The 12,820-nt window shown below is 36.9% G+C and overlaps 1 protein-coding gene across 7 annotated transcripts in view; it reads left to right on the top strand.

Moving 5' to 3' along the window:
- Positions 1 to 12,820, top strand: part of FAM110B (family with sequence similarity 110 member B) — a 111,494-nt gene that overhangs the window by 96,868 nt on the left and 1,806 nt on the right. For 4 of the 7 annotated variants that reach the window (XM_014069033.2, XM_087707040.1, XM_087707039.1 and 1 more), the window contains exon 2: positions 555 to 3,484. In XM_014069033.2, the coding sequence (XP_013924508.1) occupies positions 894 to 2,006 (1,113 nt within the window). In that variant the 5' untranslated portion in view covers positions 555 to 893 and the 3' untranslated portion in view covers positions 2,007 to 3,484. Of the gene's footprint in view, positions 1 to 554; positions 3,485 to 10,214; positions 10,676 to 12,820 lie in introns of those variants that run through there. The other 3 variants (XR_015695639.1, XR_015695638.1, XR_015695640.1) reach the window with 3 other exon arrangements.

The following is a 12,820-nucleotide window of genomic DNA, read 5'->3' as shown; positions in this document are numbered from 1 at the left end:
TTCTATGCATGCATAAAAAAATGTGTTTTTAAAAAATACCAAATAAACTGTTTTTAGTATAAACTATATAACAAGCTCCCAAACTCCTACAGTTCTGGTTTCTTTTATCTTACGGATATAAAAGAGAAGAGAAAAGACATTTTATTTTTAGCTAAAGCTTGTTTCACTCTGCCTGCTTACTCAAACGATAGACACAGCTTTGAAAAAGCCAGAAGCCATATACTGTAAATTATGTATGCAGTATAAGCTTGGAATTATGTAACTATAATATTTAGATCATTTAAATTAACCCTTGACTTAAATTGTGAGAAACTAGTATCACAATTAAATGCATGCTTATACCTGAATAGAAGAGCAGTAATCCTTACTTTGCTTACAGTCTTAGTAAAAGGCATGCTTTTCAGTGTTGGTGTGATGAAACGCATCAGCTAGAATGACCCACTGCTTTAGCTCAGCTAGCAAATGAAGGGGTGGGAAAGAAAAAAAGGCTCTGTTGCTACAGTGGTGATATCACACACCATTGCTAACATGTGGTTGGCTATTTTATGTTTCAGATCACTGCTTGTAGTGGAACACAAAGAAACCGCAGAGACTTCCGCATCCTTCAGTGAGAAGAAAGAAACCAACAGAGCAAGATTAATAGTGGCTTATTTCTGGTGGCTTGTTTGTACAAAAGCCGCCTGGGGAGGGGTGGAGGGTGTGGGGCAAGAAAGAAGGAAACATCCCTGATATTTAACGAACTGTGAAATGAAGCACTGCTGCTTCTCCTGGTAACCTTCAGATTCCAAGGTCCATCTGCTATTCATTGTGCTTAATATACATGTTTCTGCACCGTGCATTTAGAAGATCCCAGAAAGGAATTCAAAACGGCTGCGGGGGAAAATCCACCAAACATGCCTACAGAAACACTACAGACAGGTAGCATGGTCAAACCTGTCAGTCCTGCCATCACTTTCACTTCCGCTGTTCCTCTCCGCATTCTAAACAAAGGACCTGATTATTTCCGCAGGCAAACGGAGCCTAATCCAAAAAGACTTAGTGCTGTGGAGAGGCTGGAAGCTGACAAGGCAAAATATGTGAAAAGCCAAGAAGTCATCAATGCCAAACAAGAACCCGTGAAGCCAGCAGTGCTTCCAAAGCCGCCAGTTTGCCCTGCAGCTAAGCGAGCCTTGAGCAGCCCTACCTTGAAAGTATTTAGCAACAATGCAAAGACTGAGAGTGGTGTCCAGAGAGAGAACCTGAAGTTGGAAATTTTGAAGAACATTATAAACAGTTCAGAGGGCTCCAGTTCAGGTTCAGGTCACAAACACAGTTCGCGAAATTGGCCTCCCCTCAAATCTGATACAGGAGATTTAAATCGTCACTCATTTGCAGAATCCCTAAAGGTTTATCCCACCCACGGTTCTAACAGTCCGCAAGAAAGCAGCTCCAGTATAAATAGAAGGCTACTGGAACAATCAGCAGAATCTTTCTTGCATGTTTCGCATAGTTCCTCAGACATTAGAAAAGTATCCAGTGGTAAACCTTTAAAAGCAATACCCTGCAGTAGTTCAGCTCCACCTCTGCCTCCAAAACCCAAAATTGCAACCATCACTACATTGAAATCACCAGAGATGGATTCAGTGGAATCAACTTGTGGAGTAAGCAGAAGACCTTCCCTTCAACGATCGAAGTCGGACTTAAGTGATAGATACTTTCGAGTTGATGCAGACGTTGAAAGGTTCTTTAACTACTGTGGACTTGATCCTGAAGAGCTTGAAAATCTTGGAATGGAAAACTTTGCAAGGGCTAACTCTGACATTATCTCTCTCAACTTTCGCAGTGCAAGTATGATCAGTTCAGACTGTGAACAGTCTCAGGACAGCAACAGTGACCTTAGAAATGATGACAGTGCCAATGACCGTGTGCCATATGGTATTTCTGCAATAGAAAGAAATGCCAGAATCATCAAGTGGTTATACAGCATTAAACAAGCTAGGGAGTCACAGAAAGTGTCCCACGTGTGAGTGAGTTATGGGAAGGGGAGGGGGTGGCAAAGAAAAACTAATTTGTGTATATTCAGTTGTGAAGGATTGTGAAGTCTACTTGAAGTCTTAATACACTTCTCAGATCTCTTTTTATGTCCCTTGTTGTGCAATGTTTTCAAGTTGCATGCCTGTCAACATGTGAACTGACCTGGCTTCTACTTGAATAATAACTAGCTACAGAGCCTGGCTGAGCATACACACATTATCTGCCAAAAGTTTAAGACCAGAATCTAAACAGGGCTTTTGTCTTTAAATAAATTGTTTACATTTAATGGTAATATGGCTTCTTTATAATAGATTGTAGTCTCTTGAAGTTGTGTGGGGTTTTTTTTTTACATTTGGCCACTTTTTGTATTTTAAGCACAACTTAATTTGCTTAAGAAAGAAAATGATGAGACATTGCAAAAATAAGATAATTATAACCCCCTAGCTAGAACCGCATAGTAGTTGTGGAAAAAGTGAATCAAATGAAGTTTCTGTTACCTACAATGCATAATGCCTCTTGTTTCATTCTTTGTTGTTTTTCTTTTCAAGCTGTGTTCCAAGGTTCTCTGTTTTAATATTCTAACCAGAGACCCCTTCATACATGCACTCTTCCTATGATCTTTTTATAAATACTATAAGTGGTTATGAAAGTGTTACAGATTTTTAAAACTACTATTGTGGATTGTGATGTGAAAAAGATCTGTCATATCTTAGTTTTCCTAATAATAGGCAATTTTATTTTTATTTTATTTTTATTTTTTGGAAAGCAACTAAGATAGTGAACAATGAAAATGATGATGCCTTTAAAGGAAGGTTCCTTGTCTTAAACTTTTGATGGGAGTTGTTAAATCCTGTTTGCTGATCTTGAATGCCTTTAAAATAGACAAAGCACATCATGATTACAAGCTCCTGCTGCTGACTACATTTTTGTAGACCTGTTTGAGCATTTCATGAATAGAAAATGGAAATACACAGCCATAGCAGTGTAAGAACTTCTTACCCAAAAATGTAACACACAATATAGCTGAATTATATCTGAGAAAGTGTCATTATGTTGTCTTAAATATGTTATATCTTAAGGCTGTGGAAGTTTGTTACAGCTCTAGGAACTGTAAAAATATGACAGTACGTAGCTTTATTTTTGGTTGTCCCTTACTCCCATCCCTCCAGTGTTCAGTGCTGCACGTCAATCTGTTACACTTTTTTTTTTTTTACAAACTTGTGTCTTCCCAATGGTTTAACTGTCACATCAATGTGGCAGTTGTGGTGCATAGCAGAGAAGTTCAAAGTGCAGTGCTCTATTTCATTATTATTATTACTATTATTACTCATGCTTTGAAGTATTTTGCAGCACTATCTTATACTTCGTCAGCTAATAGGAAACTTTTTAATGTGTAAATGCTGTAAGACTTTGTATATATTTCAGTTGTTACGAGATCTTTAAGAAAAGTGTTATGCTAATAAATAGCTATTGTTGCAGCTATTGCTTATGTGTTTTTCTGTTGCTTTTAATTTGTGATGCAATATGTTTCAAGGATCATTCAGACGAGAAATACAGGCTGGAGTGGAGAAGATGGACTGATTATATTCAAAATAAATATGGAACTAAGAAACTCCAGATAGCTTATGATTGAAAGAGCAAGGAATGATATAATTTGTTTAGAGTTAGTTTAACAAAAGGGGAGTTAAAGTACAAGTGAGGGATGGTGCTAAGTCAGTTACTTTATTTTAGAATATGATTGTTAAAGATTTATACTCTGTATTTGCTCTGGGAGGTTGGGGAGGGGAGGTGGGTTCGCGTGGGGGAGGGGAGATAAATATTTGTAAAACCTTTTTAAAACTTTTAATTAAAAAAATAATTTGTGATGCAATGAAATAAAAGTTAGGGACTAAAATACAATTTCTGATTCAGTGTAGGATGAAATATGATATTATAGAGAAATCAATTAGTACGACATCTTATATTTCCTCTCTCTAACATATCAAAAAGCAACAATCTCTAAACAACAATCTGTTAATATGTGTTAACGAAATGACCATTTAAAATCAAAGACAATCTAAAGAAAAAAGAAAAAAATATTGACATTTCTAATTAATAATCACCAAAATATATGTTAACCTTCCCTTTTGTTTTTATAGTTGAAAGACAGGGAGAAAAAAAACCCCAATTGTTTGCCATTTCTACTCCAAATTAAAATTTCTAATTGAAAATCTCCAAGATGTGCATTAACATTCCCTTTTATTATTGTAATTAGAGAAAGACAGAGAAGGAAAGAAAAAAAAGTTGTTTGCTATTTACGTCACATCAGCTCTTATTCTAATCCAAATTATTTATAGCTTCATAAGAAGGTCTAAAGCACAAATTTATAGGTTTTATCATTCTACCAGATCTCAGTTGCAATTTGTGGCCTGGTTATTTATCCTAATTAAGGTTATCCTTTCATTGTTAATATCATGATATATTACATGTTAGCGACTAAATATTCAATAATAATCTATAAGAGTCTACAAAATACTAAAATCCCTACTTATTAACCATCAAAAATTAACTAATTTTTATCATCAATTGGCATTATCAACCAGTGCCCTTCCAGTAGCAAAATAAATCTTTCTCTCTCGCCAGCAGCTGTGTCATCTCTCTTATTAGAATCTTTTCAGAATTTATCATTTCTCACCTCACTCTGTAGCTTGAAAGATCTCTCATGTAATTTCGTTGCTCTTTAATTGTTATTAACGTAGGCTTAACTTTGGTTATCAAACTTGTTTCTGGATATATTTGTCTTTTTAGTTCCATTTTTTTCACTCTTTTTTTCTCTCCTGCATCTTGAAGTTGAAAGAAAGGCTCCAAGTTGTCAAAAACACTTTTCCAGCTTCCTTTCTTTTCACTTTCGCTCGTATTTAGTCCATTGATAGATTCATCTGACATCTTGTCTTTATTTTCTATATTTCCATTCTCTTCTTTAATCCCTGGGGCTCCAACCCCCTCCTCTTTAACTGTAGCACCCCATAAACTGTCCCATTTCTTGTGAAATCTCTTAAGTCCTTCTGCAATATTTTGAAGTCCAGCCAGGATGTTTTGGATTATTAAATTTTCTGCCTCTGAATATTGATCCATTTTTCAAAATGCAAAGAAATATAAAGGAAAAGAAATAGGAAGAGGAATCTGCCACTCTAGCCTGTCAAAATTTTAGGAAATGTGTCTGTATTTATTTTGAATCTTAAACACCAGTTCTTTCAAGGTTTTTTAAAATAGGATGGTTTTATTCTTGCTTGTCTTTTTCCTTCCCTTGCCAAAATATTTACCAGAAGCACTAAGAAAAACAAGTTTCGTGCTTTTCAAGTTTTTCCAAACCCTTCCATTGCAAGGTCAGTGAAACCAAGTGAAGCAGAACAAAAGATACATTGTAACCAAAACAGAAACAAAGTTCAGACTTTGGCTTCCAGGTGGCAGATTCAATAATTAGTCAATTGTTGGGGTTTTTTTTGCTTTCCCTTAAATATCTTTCATATAGTTTTAACCAATAGAAGGAAAAAATTTGTTGAAGTAAGAAAATAAATCTAATTTAGCCAACAAAAAAAGGTAGTAAAAAGGAAAAAAATAGAAAAAAGAGATCAGTCCATAGACTACAAGCAGGGAGACAGGAAATGTTGCAATTACTTCAATCCACAAAACATCGTTACTAACTAGAGCAGGAAATCTTCTAGTAGCAGTCCAATAAGTGTCAAAATCACCACTTTATTCTTACTTTGGGGACTAGTTGTTATTTTTTTTAAGAAAAAAAGTTTCTTAACACGGATCTTCTAAAAGTAAAAAAAGAGAAAAAAACCTCACCAGATGGAATGCTTTCGCTTCGTCTCTTCCTTCAGGAGCCGTCTCCGACTATGCCAGCCTGGGGGCTGCCTCTTTGTCCTCAGTTGGAAGCGCTACCCTTGGGTCAAACAGGGACTTTGCGATGTCCCTGTGACCAGCAAGGCTTTGGCTTCCCTGTCGCCATCTCTTCGGGACGGTTTAGGTCCTACTGGACCGTCCAAAGACAAAAGTTTCATTGACAGACCCAGACTGTCAGGTCTGTGTGATGTGTCATCGCGACGTGGCTCCTCCCTCTTCGAAATTCTTTTTTTTTTACTACTGATTCTGTGAGCGTGGCTTGGTGGCCATGGTGAGACTTAGTGGGCAGGGCAGAGGAAGGATACTGCAAAATCTCCATTTCCACCCCACTCTGGGGCCAGATATAGGTGGCATTTGGCAGTTTTCCAGACTACTCAAAAATTCCGCTACTGGTTTTCCAGAACCTGCTGGATTTCACCCCTGCCTTCAGCTGTTATGAACTGGGCTGCGGAAGTGGCAGTTGAGCACACGTACGCACATCCCCACTTGCACGAACGGCAGCCAGGTGTGTGCGTGCTTGCCGCTCACACAGAATCATCCCCTTTCTTCCTTCCACTGGTCACAAAGCCAGGAAGGTTGGGAACTACACATGTTCTGTTACAAATAGCCTTCGGCTCATGATAGTTGATTTTAATGACCGTTTCAAGTTACAAGACACTTCCTCAAAGCTACTTGCAAACCATTTTTGGAGTTACAGTGGCTGCCCACAAACATACGACGACAATCACACTGCTGCATTTTGGGTGCTTGGCAATCCTCACCTTTGCGGCTGTTTGCAGCATCCTGCAGCCACATGACTTATGATTTGAAAGATTTTTTTTCCTTTCCTGGCAAAAAAGATCCATTGGGAAAATGGATTCACTTAACCACTGCACCATTTACTTAATAACCAACATAAAAAATGGCTATAATTTCAACTCCATTCATGTGATGCCTCATCTTATAACTACAGAAATTTATTACCATAATTCTGGGCTTAATTTTGACCGTATAAGGAGTATTGTTGCTTATTAAATTAATTTTGGATTCTTCATCTATTCTTCATTTATTATATTTGTGACATTAGAATTCCCCTTCCCTCTCTTTTCTTCTGGGGTATTTGACCGTGTTGCCCTTAAGCAATCATCATAATTAGCGAATCCCTCAGTCAAGGCACACAGCAATTCAGAAACATACAATTCACTGACTGAATTTCATCATAACTGAGAATGCTATTTTGGCAAAAGATGCAACATGTTGAACATACACATATGAAAATGTCCTCTGCATCTTGTGTAGCAACTAGGTATGACAACACTCTTTTATGACCATAACACACAGTCCAAATTGACAAATAATGCCTCAAGTTGAGAAGTCTGGCATAAACCTAGTAAATATCAAACAGATTTGTGTTGGCATACATTAAAACAAAGCACACAGTATCAAGGAAAATTTTGTACTGGTTGGATGAAAACCATTAAATGCTACTTTAGCATGTGTTTAGGTAATGATTTTTATTTTATTTATTAATACACTAAATCAAATATTGCACTATTATAACTTACTCTAACCCACACATGTCAAACTCGTGGTGTCATGTTTCCGTCTGCAATGGGCTCTACATGGGGTTGCCCTTGAAGTGCATCCGGCGACTACAGCTAGTCCAGAATGCAGCCGCGCGAGTGATAGTGGGCGCACCGCGGTTCGCCCACGTTACACCCGTCCTCCGCGAGCTGCACTGGCTACCTGTTGGTCTCCGGGTGCGCTTCAGGGTACTGATGACCACCTTTAAAGCACTCCATGGTAGTGGATCTGGGTACTTGAGAGACCGCCTTCTGCCGATCACCTCCCTACGACCAATTAGATCGCACAGACTGGGCCTCCTCCGAATCCCATCTGCCAGTCAATGCCGACTGGCGACTACACGGAGGAGGGCCTTTTCTGTTGCAGCTCCGACCCTATGGAACGATCTCCCCGTTGAGATCCGTACCCTCACCACCATCCAGACCTTCCGCGCAGCCCTCAAGATCTGGCTCTCCCAGCAGGCCTGGGGATAGGTTCCCAATTCACCCGCCCGAGTGTTTGATTGCTGAACGAAAGTTGTGTTTTTACTATTTTTCTTTGTTCACATTTTGTTTTGTTTTTTTGACATTGCACCCCCCTCCCTTGTGGTTGTAAGCCGCCCTGAGTCCCCTCAGGGAAAAGGGCGGCCTATAAATCCCAATAAACTCAATAAACTCAAACTCCGTCACATGATGTATCACAGGGTTTTTTGCAGAGCTGGGATGGGCGTGGCCTGTGCATGACACATCCAGCCCACGAACCACCAGTTTGACACCCTTGCTCTAACCCGTATTAGAAGTTACTGACTGACTTTATATTCTTGTAACCCATGCTTTTTTTAACCATGGTTGTTGAAGTTGTTGAAGCAGCCCAACTTCAAGTTTGCTTGTGGCAGGATGAGGTGAACATAAACTAATATTTATTAGAAAATAAGATTTCTGGGTCCTAATAAGAAATATCCTGCTTTTAAAAACAGGACACAGAGCACGTTGGAATCTTCAGGCTGATTTTTATTTCTGATTACTTCAAACTAGAATTTGCTACTTAAACTGTTCCTGTTCTATGATCATGCTGGCTTTTCTGTAAATTAGTTTGAAAAAAATCTGTCTCTACTGAATCATTTTGGTGAATTTACAAAGTATTCCCCACATGGGCTGAGAATTATGGGCATGTTGAAATCCACACACCTAAAACTTGTTGATTTGAAAAACATGGAGCTTCTCCATTTGTGCCATTGGCTGCCAAATGTTATTAAACAACTTTTATGCTGTTGTTCTTTCCAAATTTTTCTGTTTGAAAAGCAATTACCAATCATTTTCTTTCCTGTGGGTAGATTTTTCTGGAAATCTCTCTTCCCCACTCCCCCACCATAAAAACACAAACGTACACATCTTTAAAATGAAATTTATAGAATCAAGATGCACATACAGGCTGGCACAGCAAAGTGAATAAAATAAAATCCTTTATTACTGCTCTAATTCTTTCCAGTATATTTTAGACTCGTTCTTACCATTTCTCTAATAGAAAAATGGCTGTAACTCCTCCTTTGCAAAGCTCCCAAACTAGCTAGAAGACTGCTGGTTTGAAACCTGGGAGAAGTAGGGTGTTTTTTAAAAATACTTTTTTTTCTTTATCCAAGCTGCTTTTTCCTGTGCTTTCTTCTAAAAATAATCCAAGTAGATCATTTTACCATTCCTATCATCCCAGGTCTTCCTTAAATAATTCCATACAACATATCCTTGAGAAGTTAATACATTAGCATTTATATCTCCTTTTTGCTTTGTGATTTATAACATAAATAACAATCCAAAAAAATAATACATTTATCCCATGCCCCAAAGTTTACTTCAAAATCTTTGCTATAGAATGTCAAACACTTAAAACTCCCAACTACGTAAAGGATCACTTCCATCAATATGCCTGGTGACATTATTTTTTTTAAAAGTATTGTAGAAGGTTGTTTATCTGTGGATTCCTTGCTGATTCCCTATCAGCATCACTGTCTACCTAGGTTATTTTGGCACTATTTGTTTACCATTTATACCAACTTGCCTGGAACAACATTGAATGGACTGGTCTATAGTTGCTTGATTTTCTTCTTTAAAAAAAATATCTATCTTCAACCCTCTGCTACAGAGCCTAATTTGAGAAATATATTTACTATGTTATATAAATATGGTAAACATTTGTGATTCCCCACTGAGTGCAGACAGAGATTAAAACTCAAAAGAAAGAGAAGTTTCCATACATTCCTGACCACGGGATCTATTAAGCAGTGGACAAGCCTGCCTTCAGGTGTGGATGCTCCATCAATGGAGGTTTTCATACAACGGTAGGACAATTGTTGCCTGGGATAGTTTGAGGAAATCATATTGGACAGGAAGTTGGACTAGAAAATGTCAAAGATTACTTCCAACCTTATGATTCTATTAGTTATATAATACCCATTGTTTTCCAAAAATGAAGACCTTAACTATCACCTTACTTTTTGGATTTTCAAACTATGAGTTGGGACATCCAACGATCACTAAGAAACTTAGAAAAGAAAAATATTTTAAAATAAACAAATGAATATGAAAGGATTGTTCAGCCTTACAATATCAGTAGAATTGTGTAAATCCAATGAGCAGTTGTACTGCAGAATTAAGATTCTCCTCTACACTGGGAAATGAATATTTCAGAGAAATATTTGGAAATAGATATCTGTTCATTTCTTGCTTATTTTTATTACATATGGATAATATAATGGTTAATTTATTTGTTCATTACAGGTAGACATCAACTTAGGACCACAAGTGAGGCCAAATTTTCCATTGCTAAAGAAGACGATTAAGTGAGTTGTACCCCATTTTATGACCTTTTTTGCCACAGTTATTAAGTGAATCACTGCAGTTGTTACAGGAATCATTATTAAGCAAATATGGCTTCTCCATTGACTTTCCTTATCAGAAACAGCTGGGAAGGTTACAAATGGTGATTACATTACTTCAGGACAGTACAAGAACCAGTTGCCAAGCTGCAAGATGCTGCAATGGTCGTAAGTGTGAAAACTGGTCATAAGTTACTTTTTTCAGTACCATTGAAAGGTCATTAAATGAATAGTTGCGGATGGTCTGTAATAGAATCATTGGAATGTATTCTAACAGCCTACTGCCACAGTTTCTTAGGAAATATAGTGATCTCATTAGAGTACATAGCAAATGCATGCGTACGTACATACATACATACATACATACATACATACATACATACATACATACATACATACCGTATTTTTCGGAGCATAAGACGCACATTTTTCCCTCCAAAAAAAAAAGGCTGAAAATCTGGGTGCATCACATACATACATACATACATACATACATACATACATACATACATACATACCGTATTTTTCGGAGCATAAGACGCACATTTTTCCCTCAAAAAAAAAAGGCTGAAAATCTGGGTGCATCTTATACACTGAATACAGCATTTTTTTGCCTCCCAAAACCCCACTCCCTTCACCAAAATGGCTATGCATAGATTTTAGGAGGCCTTCAGGGAGCTCCTGGGGCTGGGGAGGGTAGAAATGAGCAAACAAATGGGCCGTTTTTTGCTCAATTTTGGCCCTCAGCCCCCAGGAGCACTCTATAAGCCACCTAAAGGCTATCCATGCCCTTTTTTTGACAAAAAAGGGCCCATTTTTGCAAAAAAGGGCCAATTTTGCTCGTTCCCCTCCCCCCCTCAGGAGCACTCTACAAGACTCCTAAGGGCTCTGCATGCTCTTTAAAAAAAAAGGCCAGTTTTCATGAAAAATGGGCTGTTTTGGGGAGGTTTGAAGAGTGCAAAAACTTTTTTTTTAATTTGCCTCTTCAAAACTTTGATGCTTCTTATACGTTTTATGCTCTGAAAAATAAGTTACATAGATAGATATATAAAATGTAATTATTAAAATAATAAATAATACCACCAAACTGGAAAATCTGTACATTATATCTAAACAAATGCCTAAACAAAAAAACCATTAAATATATAAAATGGAAATTAAATAATGAAAAGGAGTCAGTTTTCACTATAATTTACTTTGACTATTAATGCATTATTATTAAACATTTTAAAAAATATTTGTTTATCTGTAGAAGTATAAAATATTTTGCTTATTTAAAATATTTTATATTTCTACAAATATACACAGAAAACAGATGTGTTTTCAATTTTCTCCTGTAAAAACCTTTTCAGATAGTTCAACATTTCTAAAGGAAGGACACAGCTGGAATAATTACAGTCTGTGTCCTGGCTTGTCAGCTAACAGAAAATAAAAATCAGACAAAAACTCCACTTTAAAGCAGGAAATTTTAATCAAAATTCAAAGTGGAGTTTTTGACAGAATTTCTTGGCTTCAGCTTTGACATAAGTATAAAACATGTATATAGTATAGTATAAAGTATACTAGTATAAAGATGGAAAATTTTAGGAAGCAGTAGATTAGTTTCTTCATGCCAAGAGTTTAAAAATGTAAAAGATAAGTGTGTTCCTTTTCATTTACTCCCTTTCTCTTTTGTATCTATTTAACTGCCCTCATTTCAAAAAGAATGAAAACAGCTAATTTCTGGCTCCTTGTATTCAAATAGCTACCTGTTTCTATCTCTTGTGTAGACTAAAGCTTTAAATATTGTCATATCCACACTTAAATTCAATTCCCAGGCTTTTATTGAAACCATGTTACTTTGTTTCCATAGAATAGAACAAAACAGAACAAAAATAAGAATAAGAATAGAAATAGGAATAGCCATTTGAATAGAGCATAATGTATATATTTACCTTGTTTGCTGTTATGCCAAAACAAGAAGACATTTGGAATTGTGAGACTATGTTGATGAACAGTCATAAAATGGTGGACAAGGCAAATTTATCTAGTCTCAAAATTAAGGTGACCAGATTTTCAGATTGGTAAAGAGGGACATCTTTGACCGAAGGGGGGGGGGGGGCTTGATTAAAAATTTTATACGGAGCAACAAAAATTTTCATACAACGCAAAAATAGTATTGTAATTTTTTTTATTTCAACATAACTACAATTTACAAATATAAAATTTTGATCACGTGACCATGAGGATGCTGCAACAGTCACTAAGTGTGAAAATGATCGCTAAGTGTGAAAAATGGTCATCAGTCACTTTTTTCAATGCCATTGTAACTTTGGTCACTATACCACCTTTCTTGCCACAGTTCTTAAGTGAATAACTGCAGCTGATAAGTTAGTAACGTAAGTGAATCTGGTTTCCCCATTTGACTTTGTCAAAAGGTGATTATATGACCCCAGGACACTGAAACCATCAGAAATACGAATCTGTTGCCAAACATCAAAATTTTGATCGCGTGACCATGAGGATGCT

Source organism: Thamnophis sirtalis, unplaced genomic scaffold, assembly GCF_051295495.1.
Source record: "Thamnophis sirtalis isolate CommonGarterSnake01/CBP01778 unplaced genomic scaffold, rThaSir2_p1.2 scaffold_2, whole genome shotgun sequence".
Taxonomy (NCBI): Eukaryota; Metazoa; Chordata; class Lepidosauria; order Squamata; family Natricidae; genus Thamnophis; species Thamnophis sirtalis.
This window is presented reverse-complemented; position numbering and strand designations above follow the sequence as displayed.